Source organism: Bos mutus, chromosome 9 (genome assembly GCF_027580195.1).
Source record: "Bos mutus isolate GX-2022 chromosome 9, NWIPB_WYAK_1.1, whole genome shotgun sequence".
NCBI lineage: Eukaryota > Metazoa > Chordata > Mammalia > Artiodactyla > Bovidae > Bos > Bos mutus.
Window position 1 is genome coordinate 62779961 of NC_091625.1, and position 23505 is coordinate 62803465.

The 23505-nt window shown below is 35.8% G+C and overlaps 1 protein-coding gene across 3 annotated transcripts in view; it reads right to left on the reverse strand.

Moving 5' to 3' along the window:
- Nucleotides 1-488: 488 nt before the first annotated feature.
- The window catches only part of ZNF292 (zinc finger protein 292), a 94121-nt gene continuing 71104 nt past the window's right edge, over nt 489-23505 (reverse strand). For 2 of the 3 annotated variants that reach the window (XM_070376627.1, XM_070376628.1), the window contains 4 exons: nt 20782-20984; nt 14937-15073; nt 13008-13149; nt 489-8593 (listed from right to left, as the gene is read on the reverse strand). In XM_070376627.1, the coding sequence (XP_070232728.1) occupies nt 1454-8593; nt 13008-13149; nt 14937-15073; nt 20782-20984 (7622 nt within the window). In that variant the 3' untranslated portion in view covers nt 489-1453. Of the gene's footprint in view, nt 8594-13007; nt 13150-14936; nt 15074-15551; nt 15599-20781; nt 20985-23505 lie in introns of those variants that run through there. The other variant, XM_070376629.1, reaches the window with a different exon arrangement.

The window sequence follows — 23505 nt, forward strand, 5'->3', positions numbered from 1 at the left end:
TTGTAGTTGGACTTCAAAGAAAGATTCATAAACTCTCCTGAAATAACCTCTATCTCTGGCCGTAAATCCACAGTATAAATATGGTGAATAAAGCTAAACTATAAGAGCTAACTATATACTGAATAATCAAAATAATCAATTATAACAACTAATACTGTTCTGGAAGACCAATCTAATGAAAAAAGTATCATTAGATATGGCAGGAAAATACAGACAAATCTGTACAATCTAACATCTATAAACAGTAAAATCAAAACATCCAACTTCCTTATAGAAAGTGTTTTATCTATGTAATTATAAATGTTTAAGGAACTCTTGCATTTTATAAACACAAGATGGGCTCACTTTGATGATACCAATTTTAAGATTTATAAAAATGTTTAAAAAAATCTTTCCACAAAAGTTTATACAGTTTAAAGCTATACACCAATCTATAAATCTCAGAAAATGGGGGAGAAAAAAACAAAACCTTTATAAGATCACATGTATAAAACAAGAAATGAAATGTGATTTTATTTAAGGCAATACTGGGCTACTTCACAAATCACCACCTCAAATATTTACACTGCTCCACACTACTAGTTTCTATCACATTCACAAAGGATTTTTTTTTTAAATACCAAATGTTTAAAATCTTTGATGTAGGAAATCCTTTATTCACATTCCCATTATATTTCATGGAATCATAGTAACTATATCCAATTGAAAGCTTTGAAAAAAAAATTGTAGCTATAGGAAACTGCTAAAGAATCTGCTTTAATTTCATATGTATACCACCCAAAAAAATCCTGGAAGGTAAATTTACAAAGCAGAGCAAGTTGCTGATATAATGTGCCTACTCTGTGAAAAGTAAATTTTTTTGGGAGATCATCTTATAAATAAATGTTTTATGTAAAAAAAATCAATGAACTATGGCAGAGTTTCTAGTTTTTAGTTCAAAAAATTCTTAATTTAAAACAATAAAAGAACAGTTTTAAAAACTTGATCACTTGGTTAAAAATTAAAATTCCAAATATAAACGTGTCATTTAATAGTTTAGACTTACACACTGCTGGTGGCAGCAAATGATTTACAATAATAAATATATACAAAAAAAGGTATCTACAAAGAGTACTGTTACACATGAGCAGTGACCTGGTGAGACAAATCAATCACACAGATAACTCAGTTTAGTTCATGAAAAGGGCAACTGGCTGATAGAAATTTGAGGTTTAGCTCAACTATTTACAGTAACTGAAGTATGGATTCTGTTCCTCAAGTCCCATAGGGATAAAAAAAAGTTTTACATGACAAAACGTCATGTTTTTTTTGTTTTTTTTTTTTTCTTTTTTGGCCAGGTTAATTCACGTCAGCAACAACAAAAAATAACGAAAAGGATTCACAATTTTAGCATGCTTGATGGCTTCCTATTTAAAATAAAACTGTAAATAATGTATTTATAGCACATCAGTTATCAGTACTGCCCTCTCCCTGTGGCTTTGCCCATACTGATGTCTTTCATAACAGACACATCTGGATCATTTGAACGTACTTCAAGTTTTTTCAGACTGACGGTAGGTTTCATTTCCTGAAGCTGCTTTAAGACAAGCTCAGTGCAATCTTTCAGAGTCTTGTCTAAAACAATTTTTACACTATCACTGCACTGAAGCTGTGTTGGATTGGCAAACTGTACAAAAGTTTCACTTTCTTTACAAGAACATGTATGATTTCCACTAGTCACAGCAGTCTTGTCGACATTTTTTCTTGAATTTGAATGGGATCCTTTTTTACTCCCACTATTGGGATGATCTTTGTCGGTATTTTTCTTCTGTTTCACTGCAGACTCCTCCAGGAATTTGAGAAATGATACCTCAAATCCCATTGGTTTAAATGAGCTCCAGTCAAAAGACGCAGGGTGCTCCTCAGTGGTTTGAATTGCAACAGCAGTTTCTTCTTCCTTATGTATACTACTTAATTCAACTGCTGGTGCTGGTTCGGCTTTTTCAACTTTTCTCTTTTTATTTTGGGAGACATTTTTTTCTTTATTAACTCTCTTCAAATTATTTGCTTTTGGTTTTTCTGACTGGCAGGGGTTATTTTCCTTAAAATCATTACTTACATTTGAAGAGGTCTGAGGCTGGGTCTCCACACTTGTGTTGTCTTCATTTATTAATTTGGTAATAAATAATTCTGTTAGTTCATCCACTTCATCTTTTTCATTTTTTACAACTTCCTTCTGTGGAACTACAGCTGTTCTTGCATTATCATTGCTCTCTGATACACTTGTGTCAGAATCCTTCACACCACTCTTTCCAACCTCTTGCTCAGAAGCTTCCTTTAATTGTGAGCTGCAACACCGTTTGAAGACAATGAGGAGATTGCGGTGTTGTGATGTAAATGCCTTAGATAATTTATGGCATTTATAATGTCTGATTATATTGCTTTCACTTGTAACAACCGACGTACACCCCTTTATCATACATGGATACTGGGTGACAAATCTGCTCGTACACTCAGACAAGGCATCATTTCTAGCCTTTATAGAATATACATGCTTTCCACGTTTCAGAGAGTAAGGCTTATTTTCTTCAATCTGCACAATCTTTGCAGTCTTGTTTTCCAAATTATTTTTTTTCTTTCGTTTGGTCTTAGGCATTTTGATTCCTTCCCTTCCAGATCTGTATTTTGTCCCCCGGTGTTTAGACTTAGTCTTTTCTTGGTTTGCTTTGCTTGATATATTTTCCTGACCAGGTGTTAATCTTCGTGGCCGAATGAGATGAGCTTTATGTTTGTCATTATGCTTATTAAAAATGTGTCGGAGGAGATTAGACCGGGTTGCATATATTCGGTCACAGCCTTCACAGTCACACTTGTATATGCCATCTTCTTCAGTTTTACTTCCCCTGGCCCCAATTCCATGGTCTGCCTCAAGATGAACAACATAGTTTAAATATGTGGTAAATGAAGATTTACACTCTGACTGATCACATGGAAATTTCCCAACATCCACAGAAGCGGTCATACTTTCAATTTCTTCAGGCGACATCTCGTGAAGCTTCATGTAGTGTTGTATTAGGCCAGTAATTGCTTGGAAAATTCGAGAACAGTCACTCACCTGACATCGAAATTCTTTCACAGTTTGCTTCGTTTCAATTTCTTCACTCTCTTTACCAGCTTCACTCTCCTCTTCAACCTCTGCAGAAAATGCAGGTAGATCTGATTTGTGCACAGCCTGGTAATGCAGAATTAAGTTCTGCTGTATTGTGAAAGCGGCAAAGCAACCCTGATGAACACAGCGATAAGGTCTGTAGGGACTGTATCTTGTGGGAAACTCAGGAGACTGAGAAACTGGCTTCTTGCGTTTCCTCTCCTCCTTTTCTTTTTTATGTCTCCTAACTTTCCGTCCTTTGGTTTGCACATTTGTAAGAGGATTTGTATTACATTGTTCTGAAGTAATTGCAATCACTTGAGAAGAACTTTCTGTTTTTTCAGGACTTTTTTTTTCTAGAAGTTGTTTTTCTGGGATCACCGCTATATTACTGAGGGTATTTTCTTTCATTGCTCCCAATTCTAAAGCAGGCTGGAATTCCCTTTTATTTTCCTCTGTCAGAGCTAGCTGTCTTTTCACTTGTGTAATTCGTGGGGCTGATGAATTTTCACTCTGAGACTTTCTTCCATAAGGTCTTTTTATTTTTAATTTGACCATTTCTTCTGTTGTAAAATGATGTACCAACTGACAGTGTGCCCGAAGATTAGAATTTCTTGTAAATGTCTTCGTACATGTAGGTACTACACATTTAAATGGAGCAAATTTCAACTGATTCTTTTTAATTTCAAGAATCATCTCTGGAGTGTACTGATGAATTTTACCGTAGTGCTTAAACAGTGCATCTTTTGTCATAGCACTGTAATTACAGCCTTGGTTTTGACACACAAAGGGTTTATTAACTCTGTCATTAAACTGAATGTTGCTTATAATTTCAGAAATTGGCTGAACTGTGACATTTGGAATTGATTTCACAGGAGTGGGAGTCAGTGTCACTGATGTATTTATCAGTACACACTGGGGTGCTGGAGTGGACAGGTCATTTTCTAATTTTAATTTCTGTAAGCCTTCTAAAATCTCCTGTATTTGATCCTCCTTATGTAATACTTCAGACTGAGGAATGTTACTTTTTGTTGACATGATACCTATGAAGGAGGAAAACTGAGACGACTCAGATAACTTGTTATTTTGTACAGTGTTTACTGAAGGAAGCTGAATGTTATAATTTATTTGAGCATTCTGTGATGTTTCACCAATACCCTGAGATCCATTTTTTACCTCAAGTATCTGAGAATTCATAGCACTTTTAATAATTTCAAGAGTCTTTTCAAAGTTTTGTATGACATTGTCTTCAGAGATCTGCAAGTCAGAATTTATTGAAGGTGTGCATGAATTCAAAGCCATCATTTGGGAATCACCATTTTCAGTTTTTAATGTTAAAGGAGCTAACACTGTATGGGACTCAAGACTGGTTTTGAAGTTTTCTTTCACATCAGTCATAAACAACTGATTGTCAACATTATTTAATTTTTGTGTTAGATTTTCCACCAAACCCTGAGGTTCACAATTGGGAATTACAGTGGAATGAAGGTTAGTAGTTGGTATCTCAATACTCTTTGCTATAAGTCCCATTGCTGTTAAGTCACTCGTTACCAAGTTTTGGGGAGTATTAGGGGCAATTAGTGGAGGAGTAACTTTCTTTCTTCTCTTAGAAGCACTGTTTCCCTTCTTATTTAAATGACTAGACCTTGTGTTCTGAGGACCACTTATAACTGAAACACGAGAACTGCTACCAGTAAAATTTTGTGATGGCCCGCTAGAATTAGGGAATGAACTAGAACACAAACCATTTTCAACAGTCTTTAGTAGTAAGTCGTTTGTTGGAAAAACAGGCAAACTTCTGCATTCCTCAATGGAGGAAGTTTTGGGGTTTGGTGTCCCATTCTGGTCTGTCAGCAGGGGGCTTGGGTGGCACACTGTCTGCAGCAGGGTTGGCACAGGTGGATTTGGCATCACTGTTGTGTTTACTTGTGCTGTGTCGGAGACACAACCTGTGGGGACGTGAGAGAGCACATCAGCACCCTCAAATGTACTGGGAATGCCAGCAGTTTCCAAAGCCTGTTTGATGATTTCGCTCCCCTCTTGACTAACACTTGAATTAAAGCTAGTCACAGCAGTCCGAGGAAATGTATTTGGTAAAAATGTTGAGGAGCGGTTTTCGGCAGCAAGAAGTTGCAGGAATGATGGATCTTTAAAACATGCTTCTGCACTGAATGCAGACTGTTGTGGCTGCTGCAGGTTCACGGCATTTGTGGAGAGAATCATGCTGGCAAGAAGAGAAGGCTGCCCATTATTCTGTAGAAGTTCTTGAGCAATTTCTGCTCCATCCAGTGGTTTACAGTAAGATCGCTTAGACAAGTGTCCACCCAGAGATCTGGGGTTAGTGAAAGCCCTGTAACACCTGCTACAGATAAATTTCCCATCTCTGATGATTGCCGGCCATTTAGCCCTTTTGTTGTGCTTGGGTTTTCTTTCCTTCCCATTTGGGCCCCGCCCGCGGTCTTTTTTCACTTTTTCTGGTCCAGGCTGTTGGGCACCAGCGCCACTGAAGTCATTTGCAACACTGACTTGTGAAGGAAAAACTGCGTTCTCACCATTCCCTCCCTTTAGAAAGGAGGAATTGGTATTTCCTTCGATCTGTGAAGAAAAATGACTTGTATTATTTTCCAGTTGGGAGAAAACAGAGTTAGTCCCACTGTCTGCTGGTGAAGGGAAGAGAGACACAGAGCTGCTTTCTGCAGGTAACGGAAGGAAAGGATCTGAGCCGCTGTCGATATTCAAAGGCAAAACCGTTTTGGTTAGGTCTTCCATCTGTGCTGGCAAGGTGGTGCTAGATAAAGTCTCCATCTGGGAACATAACAGACCACCACCTTGTTCGTTTTTATCCTGAGAAGGTATACTTGGATTCATGACACTTTCCACCGAGGGCAACAGTGGAGCTGACACACTTGCTAGATGAGCTGGGAAAATGGAAGATGAGACATGCTGCAACTGAGCAGAACAGGCAGGAGTCCCACTGGCTTTGGTCTGTGGTGTAAAAAATGCATTATTAGAGCTGCTCACCTGTGATGGCAAAAAATAAACAAATTTTCCATTATTTGGTGTATTTAAATTGTTAGCTTTCTGGCCCCTTTTGCTTTTGCGCTGCATTTTGAATGCTGCGTACTGGTCAGGGTGTGCTGTCTTCATGTGTTTCCCAATACTCTGTGAAGAGTTGTAGGTTCGAGTACATCCCTCAACCTGGCAACTGAATTTCTGAACTGGCGCTTTTGGAGGCACTGATGGAGTTCCTAAGGAATTACTGAGGTTGGGCTGTGGTGGAACAAATGTGATACTTTCCAGCGTCTTCAGAGGTAAATTATAAAGACTAGATGACGTTTTAACATTACCTCCACATTCAAACTTGGGAGTTGGTAAACTGTTCTGAAACCCTGCCTGGTTTTGCACAGAAAAGGTCATCAGGTTGCTCACTTGTCTTTCTAAGTTTTGTGTGGTCATGCCGTCTATCTTGAGGGCTTCTGAGGCCACTAAAGAATTCTGAGTAATCTGGGTTTCATTAAAACACTCCTGTTCCTTTCTCTCTTGGAAATCCGTGTGACACAAATCATTACAAGCATTTTCAACTGGTATATGTAAGTTTGTGACCAGTGATTCACCAGTGTTTTCCACAGTTGAGTTTTCTTGCTTTCCAAAGTTCTCCTCGATCCCCTGATCGAGGGACACCTTAATGGACACGGCTACTTCACTGGCCTGAAGCAGAGGAGTGGGAGCAGCGTTTCCCAAACCATTTGGCAGTGGTCCATCAGCCTGCCCAAGCTCCGAAGCAGAAATCTGGTCTTGCTTGGTCACAGGTGATTCTGCCTTGCTTTTATCCCAAGCACCACTTCTATCAGCTGGGATGGTGTTTTCAACACTATTTTCTGAAGGAAGCATGGATCTTTCTTTCTCAGCATTCCCTTCTGCACTCTGATTCACTCTGGAAGGCTGAACAGAATCTCTGGCTGAATTAAGTTGGTCTTCAGGAGGCAGCACTTTTTCAGGCGTATTGTGATCTTCCAGATGCTTTTCAAGCTCACTCTGAGAACGGTAAACTTTACCACAACCTGTGAACTTACACGTGTAGGTATTATAATGCTGTGCTTCATGGTCATACAGTAAATAAGCTTCTGAAAAAATTCGACCACATTTAGGAAACATGCACTTTGCTCTAAAGACTTGATGTTCCTTTCGGTGGGTTAAGAGCTCCGCATAGCTGTTAAAACCAGCCTTACACTTCATTTGTATACAGATGTATGGTTTACTGCCACAGTGCATTTGTAAGTGATCATTGAGATGAGTAACACTTACAAAATGCCGCCTACAGTACTGGCAAATAACTTTTTTGCTTTGCATTTCAAGAAAGCGCTTGGCATCTTCATTATCCTTATGTCCCTTTACGTGAGCAATTAAATTTTTAAAGTACTTAAAGCCCTTTTTACAAAAAGTGACAGGGCAATTGAACTCATTAACAGGTACTGGTTTCTGGACTGGGATCACCTCTGGCTCGTAAGATTTGTCTTTGTCATCAGTTTCATCATCTGAGCCATCATTGTCATTAAACACTATGAAGTCTGTGGAATAGAGACTGTTCTTCTTGATTGGCCGCTGCTCCTGCTTGGCCACAGCATTTGTCTTCTGATTCTCGTTGGTAGCTGTGATCTTAGGAGGCCTTCCCAACCTTCTTAATGGTTTCATAGCTGCCAGTCTCTCTTTACTTGATTGTTTAACATGCAACGTGACGTGAGGGACAAAAGTTTCTTTAGAATTAAAGTTCTTTGCACATATGGGGCAACTGTAAATCCCATCTTTGTAATGCTTTTGAGCATGTCGTACTATTCGATGACCAAGGAACTCTTTGTCACACAGCACACAATACTGCATGTAGGCTTGCCAATTCCTGAACCGAGCTGATATAAATCCCCTCTCTCTTAACTGTTTTATCTCTCTCTTTTTCTGCTTTTCATCACAAATGTCTCTAAGGCCAGAATTAGCACCAATTCCACCATTCACAGAAGTGTCTTTACTATCTTCCTGGTAGTCTGCTACCTTCTCATAAACCTCACTGTCATTTAATTCATCTATTGAAGACACAATGGATGCTTCTTCTCCCATTAATGCAAGACACTGTCGTTTTAAAGTTTTCCAATCCCAGAATTCTGGATCAAAGGGCCACTGAGTTTTCAATACAAGTAAGAGCTCACAGCGTAGAGAATTTGGTATTGGAAGATTCTCTTCATCATATTTCTGGTCTGGCTGGTTATACAACATTTCCACAGCATAATATGCATCTACTGTAGGCTCAATAAGAAATTCACTCAGTTGACAAGCACGTTTAACTTCCAGATCATCAGGCAACAAGCATGAAATGGTCTTGCAGATAGATATTTTCACTTCAGTGTTTTCTGTAGATTCCAGGCGAAGAGCTTTTACACACAGCTCTATACAAGTGGCAAGTCCAGCTCCTTCGGTCTGTGAAGAAGCAAGCAAGAAATGTTACCTTAATTTACACTCATCAATGCAGATTTGTGAATTTAGTCATTTTAAAACTGAGGTTTGTTTTCTCAAATTTTGCAATAGACCATCTATGAAGATAACCCCTCCCAAGCATCGTGGCTGTGTGTGTGTGTGTGTGTGTGTGTGTGAAATGAGCTGTAGAGAATAGCAAAAAACATAAACACTGATAGCTAAGACAAGAGTATAAAATCATGTAATGTCCTAGCAAATTTGGAAGTTATTTAACTTCTCTGATCTTTCATATCACAATATAAAATAAGAGATCAAAACAGCACTTAAACTTAATCAAACTGCTGTGAACATTAATAGATAACATGGATCTAAAGTATCATGTCTGGCACATAGTAAGTGATCAAGAAACGTCATTAACTTTATCGCAAATTTCATTTCCTAAGTTTGTATTTACAATCCTTCTGAAAACAACAACCCTCTTAGTTCAGTTATAAAACTGAGAATGTCCCCATAATTCCTAACTCATTAGCAATGAAAAGAGATTCTCACATTTGAGAATAAAGTTCTTTTTTTAATACTGGGAATCCTAATTTGATCATAAAGTGAAGTGAAGTGAAAGTTGCTCAGTCATGTCCGACTCTTTGCGACCCCATGGACTATACAGTCCATGGAATTCTCCAGGCCAGGATACTGGATGGAGTGGGTAGCCTTTCCCTTCTCCAGGGGAGCTTCCCAACCCAGGGACTGAACCCAGGTCTCCTGCATTGCAGGAGGATTCTTTACCAGCTGAGCCACGAGGGTAGCCCAAAATTGAATGCCAAATCACCTACCTCATGACTGGAACATCCTAAGAATAAGGAATAGCAGAAGACACAACAAACCTTTTATCCTTTTGAATTAGCATCTTGAACTATTATGATAATATAGCAGTAACACAGGTAAGAGTCAGTTGAAAAATATATGAAGAGATAAAAATGGGTTTTAAAAGGCTAAAAGAGAACAAACAATTGAAAAATAAGCCAGTCACAAGATGTGGCCACATTCAGGGTAATGAAATATGTGTGCTTTAGACCAAAGGGCAAGGAAGTCAAAAGAAGTTCAAAAGAGCTGAAAGGATTTGTATTTTCACAGGTTAAGAAAACAAAATATTTTACTGAAAGGGAAGCTTAGATTTGTGGGCCAAAAGAAGAGTGGGTGAAACAGGCTGAGAAACTGAACTGGCCATCTTAATGATGTAAATCAATTTGAAACCTTAACAAATAAGGCCAACAAAACAGTATCAAAATTTTTGTTCGTTTGAGTTTTTTATCTTTCTGTGTATGTGTGACTGATGATTAAGTTTACAGGTAATATTCAATTCATAAACTGGTTATATGTCAACTATCTTTAGAGTTGAGTAGAGATTGAGTTAGGTGAACAGTGTCAGAACTGAGTTAAATTACAGAACACTGAACTGGTGTCTGGAGAATCAGAGGAGTACTTAGTGTAGGAAAAAAATCACACACGTGGTGCTCAGAAGCACTTAGTGAGTAGCGAACAGAGGAGAAAACAGTTTTTTTCTTTATACTACTTTTCATGCTTTTTTGGTTACTAGGAACTTTGTTTGGCCAACACTACTTGAGAGTCTAATAGGTAAATGGGTTAGAGGGCCCTCTTCTTTCTTCACTCAGCACCTACTCTATACCAGAGACTGTGCTAAGCCATGTGCTCTTTCCCTCTCAGGAGTCTCGATATTCCACTATTAAAGACAGACACATTACAAAGCAACTGGTAATGTGTCTCGGCAAAAATGAGGTCCTTAAGGGTAGGGCTTTTTTCAACTCTTTGACTGCAGGGGTCTAGGAAAAAATAAATAAAATGATGAACTAAGTTATTTGCTCCATTTTCTTTACAGATCTCAATTACAGTTTAAGAAGGAAATAATTATTTTAATACTCATTATGTGAGTAGCTGGGCGACAATTCTCAACAACTCCTACAGTTTTGAGGTACAAAGGGGAAAGGGGTACACCAGATAAACATTCCTGTTCTTTACTGTTCTTTCCTTTACTGTTCATTCCTGTTCTTTAATCCTGAAAATGAAGAGAAATTATTTCAGGAGAAAAAAAAAAGCAAAAGATACATGTAAGATTTACTGACCAAATATAGATCTTAAAAGATCAAAGACAGTAAGAATGTCTGCTGGACCCTACTTTCAAAAATAAAATTATACATACAAATACTTCATGTCATGCTACATCCTAGCTACATCCTAGCTTTCAAGGATCCCTAAGACCTGTTTGGCATCCCTTGTGTACTTTTAAAGTGGAAACCAAATGCATTCCTACAAGGACTACTATTACAAAAGAAATTAGTTTTGTAAAAGCTGGATTCTGATTTTTGCTAGTAAATGAATGGAAACATATGCAATCTCTGTTATCACTTCCCTTTAGAATTTTGTCTAATGTACTGTTTAATCCATCTATTGTTTTCATGTCTATGATTATGTTTTTGTATTTCTAAAAGTTCTTTTGACTCTTTTTAAAATCTGCCTGGTCATTTTATAGGACCTCTCTCTCTTTTTCATACTTTCATTCCTTATTTTATATCTTTAAATATATGTATTTTATAGATTTATCAGACTATATTTAAAGAATTAAGCAAATGATTCCATCATTCTGTCTACTGAAATTCATTCATGTTGGATTGTTTTGTATGCTTAATAGATATTTATGATTAAATTATGTCTTTAAATATATGTAATTTATGTACTTTTTATCCTTTAAAAAGTTTAATCCTACTGTTAGTTCTCTCCTCAAAAACTGCCCATGGATGACATTTTCATTGTAAATCTTGATGGTGAACCTATCTTGAGAAGAACTTTATCAAAGAATCATGTATTGAAGGTATGTTCCTCCAAAGTAGTTCTTCAATTTGCTTCTGCCAGGAATCCTAGGCATTTACCAGCCCAGGACTTCACGCTTACCTTTTCAAATATTATTTATGTAGGGGAGCAAACTCCACCACCCCAAAATGTGTCTCTTTGACAGGAGGATTATTTTAGGCTGATTATGTTTAAGAAACAGAAGACTAAGAAGAGACTAAGAAGGTTTTTCTTGTTACCCCCCAAAACTCCTCTTTATCGACTAAAAGAATTTAGAAAAAGGGCCTGTTCCTGTAACAGAGCTATCCCAGATGTATCTGCAAAGAACATGGGTTGGGCATGGTGGAGGAGACTCTGCAGGGCCTGGAGATCAGAGTCCACTGTGTCCCCTTGTCTCTGCAGGACCCAACAAGCACTTGCTTTTCCATTTCCATGTGAACTGCCTCCTTTTGCTCTGAAGGCCCAAACCGCTACTCCCAACATCCTCTCTTTGTCTTTAACTGAAAGTGGTATTTAAGGTGAGGATTTTGGCCATTTTGGCGAGCTTCTTAGTTTTCCTGGGCCTCTCCTATGTATATCTGTTATTAAACTTTTGCTTGGTGTTCTCCTGTTAATCTGCCCCATGTCTGTTTAATTCTTAGAAAAACCAACATAACTAAGAAGGAAATGGAGAGGAAAAGGTCTTCTTCCCTGACACTCACTTGATGTGGGGATTCCTGGTTATAGTGTAGGGTAAATGTGGACCCTAAATCTGTGTGAGGGCAGACCTATGGTTATAATTTGTTAGGGAAAATATTTTCCTTCTCTGACCCATAGTCCAGATGGACATGTACAAGGTTCCTGACCATCATCTGTGTTCAAGTAATATTTTCCTAGTTCACTTTGCAATGAAATTATAGTACAAGTTAGTGGAGAGGAGGTGGGGGACATGGAACTCAGTTCTAAATCTCCAACTTAAAAGGGCCCAAGATCCTATCTCTTATCCCTGTGTGGATATAAAACTTCAAACCCCTTAGCTGCTCCAAGTTCTAACACACCCCACTCCCCAGCAGGTTAAGAGAACCCTAGCCTCAGCTCAAAGTTTCTACTCCAATTTTTAGATTCTTCTTTTTGAGCCTAGGGAATTCTCCACTATTCTTGTAATCAAGCTGCTAAGCACTAAGAACAATGTTTTATTTCATCAAGTATTTCTTGGTCTTTTGTAGAAGAAGGAATTTTAGATACTGTAGTCTGCCAGATGGCAAGCAAAGGAAGCTATATTTCTTTTTACACTTTCTAAATTTATATAGAACCAAATTATCAAAACAGTGTAACACCTAGAAGAAAAACTGTGGAATGATAAAATATGAGTATTATGTATACATTGCTTGTCTTTGGGCTAACAGCAAGCCCCTGGCTCTTATTTGCATTTTTAAGTTTCTCTGTATCAAGTAAAATTAAGGACTAATAAGAAAATCAATGTTCAAAGCATTAAATGAAATAAAAGTCACTGGAAGTACACATATTAAATGTGTAATTTACATATCTGAAATTAAGATACCTTGATCATTCTTACCTCTGAATTAATAACTTTAATCAGGAAGAAAATGTGATATACTGTCTTGGTTAACAAAGAAAGTTGACGACACCTTTCTAGGTACACTTGAATAGAAGGTTCTACTCTCTGCTGTAATTTACTCCAAAAGAGAGTGAGTTCCCTAAAAAAAAAAAAAAAAAAAAAAAGTAAGTTGGAGGTGCAATGTAAAATCATGAACTTAGTCTAGTAATTACATTTGAAATTAAAACTAGTTTCAGATTCTAAAGCTATATGTGGAATGAGGTTTAAAAGAAAAAGACTCTCAATTTTCTAGAGACTTATTAAATAAAATCAAGATATGATTTATCATTTTATTAAGATTTTTCAATCTCAAAGAAGCACTCACTACCTTTGACTAGGAAAGCACGTGACATTTAAATAAGATACATACCTCACATTTAAACAAGATACACACACCACATCTGAACTTTAAAAGTAATAAGAAATGCAAAATACATGTGTATATATAAAATGCATCAATGGCAAAATGATCTTTAAAAAGCATTTAATTTTTATCTTCTAATAATTTATTATTAGATAATGTTAAGAATCAATGATGACATAGAACCCAGAAGAAAATAACTGCTCTGTGCTACCACAGTTAGAAAATAACCCTACTGAACTGAGAAATTTTCCACCTTTTTACCTATCATCCTATTTCTCTCTGTCCTCCACAGTTAACTTCCACACAAATCTTTGCTACTTCAAGTATTCTCCATACAGGCCTTTCCAATTAGCACCTCAGTTTCCAGTCCTACAAAATTTGCCCTTTTCACCATCCACTTGAATAACCCGCTCATCTACTGGATTTTAACCTGCATACTGAGGACTTCAGAATCTGTCTCTCTAGTTTTGACCACTTTCACCTCTTTAGTTTTTTCTAAGAATTCCCCACTTTGATCTCTCCTGAAACCTGAAAGTTAATACATGAAAAGGATAATTAACATTCTTTTTGGTTCACTGCCCTTCTAATTTAACGCATCATTATTACTGACCCTATCTATCAGCCTCTTCAAACATTTCTCTCACCTCACCCCATATCCACAGGAAACTTTCCTAACTTCCCAGCTGAACTACTTACAGGCTTTCTAGTTGATTTTTCTATCTCAACTCAATTCCCTGTACTGCCACTTCCTACCATGAGCTCACCCTCACAGTTCAGGTAAATATTCTTAAATTTCAGAATGTTGTACACTAAATTTTCTTTTGTGTTTCCACAATACAAGCACAACACTTAAGACTAATAATACAGTCGACTGATCAGATAAATCGCCAGTCTGAGCTAACACCAACTTAAGACAGCTGATCTTAAGTTTTTTGATTTAACTGAAGTAATTATCCCTGCTATCTGTATCCTCCCAAAAGATGATATATTTAACAGGTTTGCACACTAGGGAATGTACCATATGAAGAAATGTGTATTGAAGAATTTAGTGAAGTATTAACAGAATGACACCTCGTAAGTGGGTAAATGAACTATATTTCTACACATTAATGACTAGCACCTAGTTATGCATTAATAGCAAAAAGTGTGCAATATGCAAAGGAACAATACATACATTAAATTAAAGGTGGCTTACATAGCTGAAAACATTTTTATTGTAGCATTAAATAAAATAAGCCCTTCTTTCACCTTCCAACATTTAAAATTTTCCTAATTATAACTGATCATTATATGATCATTACTGGTATACTAAGGAATTGTGTGGTCTCTTAATACAAAAAAATTTTAAAGTTATAATATGAACTACTTGATAATCAGTTTACACAGCATATAGTATCTGAAAATAAGCTTTTTTGTCTTGGTAACACTAAAAAGACTTTTAAAAATATGTTCTTAAGGTATCTGCACAACCTATCTGTAATCTTATTTAACAACCTTCTCTTTTCAAAAGAAAATCAACTCACCAAGCACAGTACATATCTCCCTGTTGAAGCTGACGTGATAAAAATGCAGTACATAAGACAAGAGCACTTTTTTCATCACCCTCAGATTCTAAGTTACAGATCATTTCTAGGGCATCTTTGCAATCAACTTCTGAAATCTACAGAGAAAGGATAGAGAAATATGCCATAAAATGGTTTTATGTTAGAATATATAGTAATATACTTTACAATTTTTATTAATATGTACAGATCATTTTCTTTGGCAAAACCTCATTAACTCATAAATTAGCAATTCATAATTTGTCATGACTGGGCTACTGTTAAAAAAAAATAATCTTTCTTCAAGTCAGAGAACCAATGATTTTCAAGACCTTTACAACTGTTCATTTATATGTAAATAACTAATGCTAATTATAAGCAACCTCTACCCATTAAATCAGGTCTATAATACTGAAAAAGAAAAGCTGCTACTTGTATTTTTTCCCCTTTATCCAGTAATTTAAAAAGCATTAGAATGAACAAAAAGACAAACATTTACTGGATATAGACTAAAAAACAAAGTGTCTATTCATCAGAGGGAATAAAATAAAACATGAAACATTTTATGTAGCTATACCACTTTTAAATGAAGCTCACCTCAGAGTTCTATAAATCTCCATTATTTTTCTTTTCATATATATTCATTCCATCTCAAAGCTTGTCAAGTCATGCATGCATAAGTATAACCTAGATGAAGGCAACTTGCTTCATTTAATTATGCACTTACATCTATTGCTTATTTTTTAAAAATTAAAATTTATTATCTCTACTACAATGATTTACTACATAAAACAATCAGAATTTACCTATGATCTCTATAAGTATTTGCTTTAAGATAAAGATGTGACAAAGAGCATACAATCCCAAATCACTGGTGTTCCACAGAATTAACATGGTACAACTGTCAAATGGCAAAAAGAATTGAAGATCAATACAAACCATTAGCACCCATGTACCACAGAGCTAACTACACATATCTCTGTTAATCTCTGTGTCTCCTCATTAATTTTTGAGTACAGGAAAAGTGTGTGTGTTTGTGTGTGTCTGTGTGTAAAATGTAAGGTGTTTAGAATTAAACAAGTGTCTGAATGGAAATGGGGTAATCCTGAGGTTTGATCTTTGACAACAAGGATAAAGACTGCAAGGGGACAGATTCAGAAGTTCCATTTTACACAGTAAATCAAGCTAGAAAACACTAAGACCCAACTCTGAATCTATGTGTTTAAGAACAATCACTTCTTAAAGTAAATATGAAGTTAGTATAAGAGTTATGATTAAAACCCAAATCCTGGAATTCCCTGGCACAGTACTTTTTCCATTATTCCTGTGTCTTCCTCTTTTGTATAGATCTTTATCTATAAGGAACCCTATGTAAACAAACACAAAAAGGGCTGAACAATACACATTTATACAATTAGTATTTTCAAATACCTACAGTAAGTTAAATGTATTGTTAGACATCTTATACACGTATATAATTATTAATCATAATTTTTCTACTAGATAGGTATTAGTAACATTTTTATACATTAAGATGTCAGTAATAATAAAAATAGCAGCTACTCTCCTATTCATTTATTTGTGTCAGTTTCTTCAGGAACAGCACTGCTAAACCAACACAATGGCTTGCCTGGTAAATACTACTACGATTTTTTTTTTTAAACTAATACTATTTCTTTTAGAGACAAGGCTTAGAGAATTAAGTTACTTGCTCAAAGCTGCGTGCTTAATTAGCAGTCAAGATTTCAACCCAGATCTAGCTTCAAAGTCTGTGCTTTTTCTAGACTTCTACATAAGCATATTGCATAAGCACATTGAGGGTCTTCATTGATCAATGCTGATTTTACAAGTTCAATTTTAAAAAAATTCTTAAATCATGAAAGTCTAATTTATTTTGAATCAAATTTTCATGTGTTTTAAAAACCTAAGGTGTTCTTACTGAATGGTTAGATAATGCAAAATGTATACATTATATATAATAAATTAGTTTTTCCAAGGATATTATCTGTATTAGCTTACACTTAATAATAAAACATGTATCTATGTAAAATATAAAAACAACAAAGGTACTATAAACAAACAACAACAACTATAAATTCACAAATACACAACATATGAACTGAAACATCTGCTATATTTAATTACACAGAAAACTTCACTTTTTATTGGTATGCTATGGAAGCAATTTTTACTATGCACTATTCGATAGCCTTTATTTCCCTAATATAGATACCCCACTTGAAAAAAAAGATAGGACACTACAGAGAAAATGAAACCTAATCAATGGCTGAATTAAAACTGTGCAAGTGAAACATAGGTCAACTTTAGCCATCAATGAGCAAGAACTATTTTTCATAATCCAAGGCAGCATAAAGTAAGGACTATCAATATATTACCAATATAGGGACTATTTATGTGTTACAAATATCTACTCTGTATTGCTTTGAAAAAATGACCAAAAATTTAACACTAGAAAATTTAAAAATATGAATAAAACTCTTAAAGTCAATTAGCATGATCTGTTTGTTAAAGATATACTTTTCTAAATCCCTTTGTAAAGTGTAAAAATTATTTCAAAACTGCAAATAATGACTTTTATGTTTTAATATGGCCTTCTGCCAGATACTCAAAAAATACAGAACACTTCATATTTCACATACATTCACTAAGTGCACTTTTAAAATGTATGGGCTTAAACACATTTCAGGAGAAGCTTTCTGCTTATCAAAATAAAACTGCTTTCCTCCATCCAGAAAAGGACTTAAACGGTAAACCTGTTACACTAAAATAATTAGCTGTTTTTTTTTAAACTCTCAGAATAGCAAAATCTTAAGCTAGATTTAAAAGATAAATACTCTATAGTGTTAAGGAATAAAAAATTTCATATACTGTTTATGGGAGCATAACTCATATAATCTTTTTTTTTGGGGGGGAGGGGTTGTTAGCACGGCCCTATTTAAGATGTGTAGGTTCTCTGATTCAGCAATTCTACTTACAGAAATTTACCCCACCAGTGTACTCCCAAGAAGAATGAAAGGATCTATCAATAAGTACCAGGCAACAATTTAAATGTCCTCTAGTTTGACTAAAATATTAATTACAAACCTATACTATGGAATTATGCAGCCAGAAGAAGGAATGAGGTTGATTTATAAAGAAATGACATGGAAAGATGTCCATACTAAGAGCAGGAAAAGTGCCTAGCAGCAAGGATGTGTGCATGTTTAAAGTATGTTTCTATGTAAAAATATTAGAAATAAACAAATTTCACATTTAATGATTACTTGGGTCAAATGGGAAATAACAGAGAGAGACAAAGTAGAAGATTTTACTTTTATGTTTATTTTGACAACAAAACCAATAGAAATACTGAATACATGAACACTTCTAACTTCATTTTTATATTGACACCAAGAACCCAGGCCAAAGCCCAGTCCTTCAAGAGAAGCCAGATAAACACTGGTCTCTCTCAGCCTCATTCCTCGGCCATCCACCAGGGCTAGCTGTTATTTCTATCACAGTGGAAGGGTCCTGAGAAATAGTCAATTCCTTGCTTACTGGCTCATCTGGACACAGACTATAGGTCCAGGTCATGGTTGACTCTTTCCAATATCTATTCCCACCTAGTCTAAGGAATGGGTAAAAACCTCAAATGTTTACAAGAACCATATAGGTAAAGGAAATGTTTCAAGTGGGTCATGTGAGGGAGAGAGCATTCCTCTTTCGAAGGGGGCAATGTTTGGGCAATTGCTCCAAAGTGATTACTCTCCCTGGGGCAGAAGTGATGACATAATTTACTTCACTTGGAACAATGAAGAGTCAGTTTCAACATGTTTCTAATAGAAAAATAAATGAATAATCAAACAATCTCTAAGTGAAAAGGGATTTCTAACAAGAAATGTTGTTAGACTTACACATATCCTGTTCTGTTCTACAGCATGTGATCTAGTTTTGCTTCTGGGTGGGGAAACTGATTCTGTGTACTCTGCTTAAAGAACATGAAGTATCTTAATTCCACCTGCTTAAAATGAGAAGGAAAAAACAACTTCATACGACATCAGAGATAGAATTTTCCTGAGGATCTCCCACAGCAGGGTGGGCTGTTGTTACTTAACTCTGGATAATTAAACCAAGAGGGAATTTAGGTTCAGTGCTGCAAGATTTTTTTGACTATTCAGGATAGCTAGAAACAGAGACTTTCCTGGAGATAACAAATTCAGTCTTCAACTTCAAACAGGACTTTAGAAGTTAATGTAACCACCCTATCTTTAGACAGTTTCCTGCTAGAAGGTATGCTTCTAAGGACCCATGCTTTACTCACTTACAACCCCCTCGGTGTTTAGATGACACCTTTCATTTACTTAATAAAAATCTCCTGAAGGAAGGATGAGCAGATGGACAGACTTAATTAAGGGCTGGGACTGAACTGATAATAAAAACTTAAATGAAGCTGAAAAATACACAGGATACAATATCATAATAACTATTTAAGGACTAAAAAATGTCACACACATTTCAAAGGCTGTATCTCAAGAAACTATGTATTTGCCAATAAATTGTCTACAAAGTTATTCTTGACTAATTAGAAAATTTCAATCCTCTATTTAGCTCCTACTAAACAGCAATGAAAAAGCCATTACCTGAGATAAAAGAGAAACACTAAAGAGAAAAATAGCTAATATCCAAACTAATGATCTCCTAAGCCAGAGCCCTTGGCTCTACTTCATCCGGTCTAGAAACTGCATGCCATCACTCTTCCTAGGATCCTCATTATCCAAAACATACACAACAGGCTTCTCATCTTGGTCCAAGGCTATCGTCTTCCTCTTTTCTATTCTCAAGAAAAATCGCACAATCACCATTATAATTCCAACCTTTAACCTCATGTGGCCATTTAGCTTTCTGTTAGAGGTTATCTTTCTTCTGGATTCTGATTACAATCTCCATCTATTCAGGGGATCATGCACCCTCTGTTAATTGTCCTCTCTTTTATTTCAGCTTCTCCCTTTGCATATCCTAAAATCTGTCCCACAATCCCTTTGTTCTCCATTTGCTACTGCTCTGGAATCAAAGGATACTTATATTAGAGATAATAAGACATATATACACATCACTGTCCAATGTATTATAGTTTTCTTTATCTACTGTCTTTATATACATATTCTGCTTTTTTGATCAACAACTTTCAATTCTCCTACCCTATCTTCAACTTCATTTTGGAATTGAGTCCTCTAAGATGCAAAATTCCATTTGGATTACGATTCTACTTTTAGAAATCTGTAGTATAAAATACACAAATACATGAATACTATACTTTATGCCAACTAGAAGTGAAAAAAACACAATCACTTGTCTTACAAACAAAAACTAAATATGCAAATTTAAATTAAACTATGCAAATAAAAATGAATATAGATAGATACAGAGATAGATATGTATACAGAGGGACAGAGAGAGAGTATACTTAGGGGGAAGACATACATTTTTTTAAGTTACTTAGTTAAAATAAAATCTGCAAGTATTGTGAAGTCAGGTAAAACTGAAATTAAAGCCTGAACACTAATAAAAAATGCTAGCTAAATTAAGCTACCACCATCTTTCCGATAAAAAAGAGCCAATTTATTTAAAGTAGAAGCCAGGTGAAATGTTTACATATAATCCTGAAAGCTGCTTACAATCACTATCTAAGAGCACATCAAAAACTTAACACTGATAACAATGGCTCTTCACTATTTAAGAGAAAAGGAAGTCAAAGACATTCTAATGTAATTAAAAATTATTAGTTTTACTTTAAAAAATAATTACTAACAAAAGAAAACATACTCACCTCTTCGATTAACTTTTCATTTGGTGACGATGTACAAAGACAGACAAGGTAAGTTTGCTTAAAACTACCTTTTGTACCAATCTCTGGATGGTCAGAACACAGCTTTGCTAGAGCAGTTGCTTGACTTAACTGATTTGTTTTGATTAGATGTTTAATTCTCATATCCAACAAGATGGGACCCTCAAAAGCTAAAAATTCATTCACTTTAAAAAACAAGACATAATAGATTATTAACATTTGGTAAATAGTTCATTTGCAATACAAATACTTACAAGGAATATTTGTTTAAAGCAGAGAAACTAAACTTTTTTGTTGTTGCAATTTTCTATTATTCTCAGACTGTCACAAAATATTTGATCTTATAAGCAGAAGATGATTATGTAGTTAATTTTTTAGAGTTGCATTAATACTTTAGCCCCTTAAAGTACCATTTATAGTTATTTACAATGAGGTGAGTTGAATTCCTGATTATAAAAATAATTTTGCATTGGATTCCGAGTCAGTATTATTAAAATTATACTAAATTCTTTCTCCCACAGCTTTTATTCCTGAATATCAGGGGTTAGCATTTCTAGAAATCTGCAGGGCGAGGGCATTACACATTCATGTGTATATGCACAGTCCCTCAGTTGTGCCTCACTTTTTACAATCTCATGGACTAAAGCCCACCAGTTTCCCCTGACCATAAACTATTCCAGCCAATACTGAAGTGGGTTGCCATTTCCTACTCCAGGGCATCTTACCGACCCAGGGATTGAACCTGTCTCTATTGGCATTTCCTGTGATGGCAGGAGGATTCTTATATGGTAACCACAAAAGGATGTTTGGATATTCTAGAGGATGAAATTCAACTAATATTGTGTTCAATTCTGTTGATGTATTTTTCATTTTAAAAGGTGAAGTCTGAGCATGCATGCTCAGTCATGTCTGACTCTGTGTGACCCCATGGATTGTAACCTGCCAGGCTACTCTATCCATGAGATTTTTCAGGCAAAAATACCGGAGTAGGTTGCCATTTCCTCCTCCAGGGGATCTTCCTGACCCAGGGGTGGAACTCGCATCTTCTGCGGCTCCTGCACTGCATGTGGATTCTATACCGCTGAGCCATCAGGGAAGCCCTATCTTGCCTTAATAGGTGTCTTAGGACAAATTTAAATTATCCATGGAAAAATAAATAAGGGGTTGGAGGGTAGTCTGCTGAAAGTTCTCTAAGTTTTAAAAGTATCAACCAATAAACCTCAACACTTGCTTAAGACCCACTGCTGCTGCTGCTGCTGCTGCTGCTGCGTCGCGTCAGTCGTGTCCGACTCTGTGCGACCCCATAGACGTCAGCCCAACAGGCTCCTCTGTCCCTGGGATTCTCCAGGCAAGAATACTGGAGTGGGTTGCCATTTCCTTCTCCAATGCATGAAAGTGAAAAGTGAAAGTGAAGTCGCTTAGTTGTGTCCGACTCTTAGCGACCCCATGGACTGTAGCCTACCAAGGCTCCTCCATCCATGGGATTTTCCAGGCAAGAGTACTGGAGTGGGGTGCCACTGCCTTCTCCATAAGACCCACTAATGTATAATAAATATTCATTCTGTTCAAACTTTGGATTTCTGAGTGCTTGTCTGATGAACTACAAGGAAGAATTTAACTTTTTTTCTAATTTGTGAAGGAGATTTTAAAATTTAACAAACACAAATTTAAACTTTTCCCTAAGTTTTCTTTACCAGGATGAAAATGGTGCTTAAAAATTTACTTGGTGACGGCTAGCCGACAACCTTTGGAAGGCTTTCAAGTGATAAAATTTTATATGCCCTATAAATAAAACACAAGATTTCTCAACTTGTGAAAGGACTGGAAAACATGTCTAGGAAGTAATTTGTGGGTTAGAACATGGAAAATAAAAGATGTTCTTCCTCTCTACTTTCTCTGCTACTAAATGGTAGCAAAGGATAGTAAATATCCTTTGCTACCATTTAGTAACTTTAGCTCTAACTGTACTCCACTGTGAAAATATTCTTCTATAAAATAGTATGATCAAAGCTCCTCAGTATTAAAACCATGAGCATATAAGTAATTTAATAATACAAGATCCCAAATTTCATCCTTTTCTTGAAGTCTAGACCTTATTCCTGCTACTCTCTATTCTTTACACATTAAACTACACCAAAAAAAAAAAAAAGTATAAAGACTAAACACAGATAAATAACACTATCTGTATAACCCTCTGGTACCTCTGATGGTATGTCTGACATACATAGGGCATTACTTTTCTTTTCAATATCACACGATTCTGTTAGGACAATTACACTGCAAATATCTTTTCATAGTTTAACTCAATAGCCAAAGCAAAATCTGTAAAGATTTTCAATGAAAACATAAGGAAATAAGAGTTTTTTTAAAAAGTTATTCTTTAAGTTATGGCTATAAGTTATGGACTTTAAGAAACAGCCTGAGGTTCCAGGAAACACTAGTGGTAAAAAGCCTGGTAATTATTTCACATACTCCCACAAAAACTCATACTCAGCGAACTCTGAAGATCATAGCAAAGAAATTATTTAAAGGTGGCAACTTTTAAATGAAACTAATGATAATCTTAATAGAATTTCAAACAGTCCCTAAAATCTCAAAGAGCAGCATGTAGTTAGAATGACAAATTATACAAAATAGTTTCTGTACTAACTCAAGTAGAGTAGAATATGTTACTATATATTTCAAAAACATACTTGTGTGCGTGTT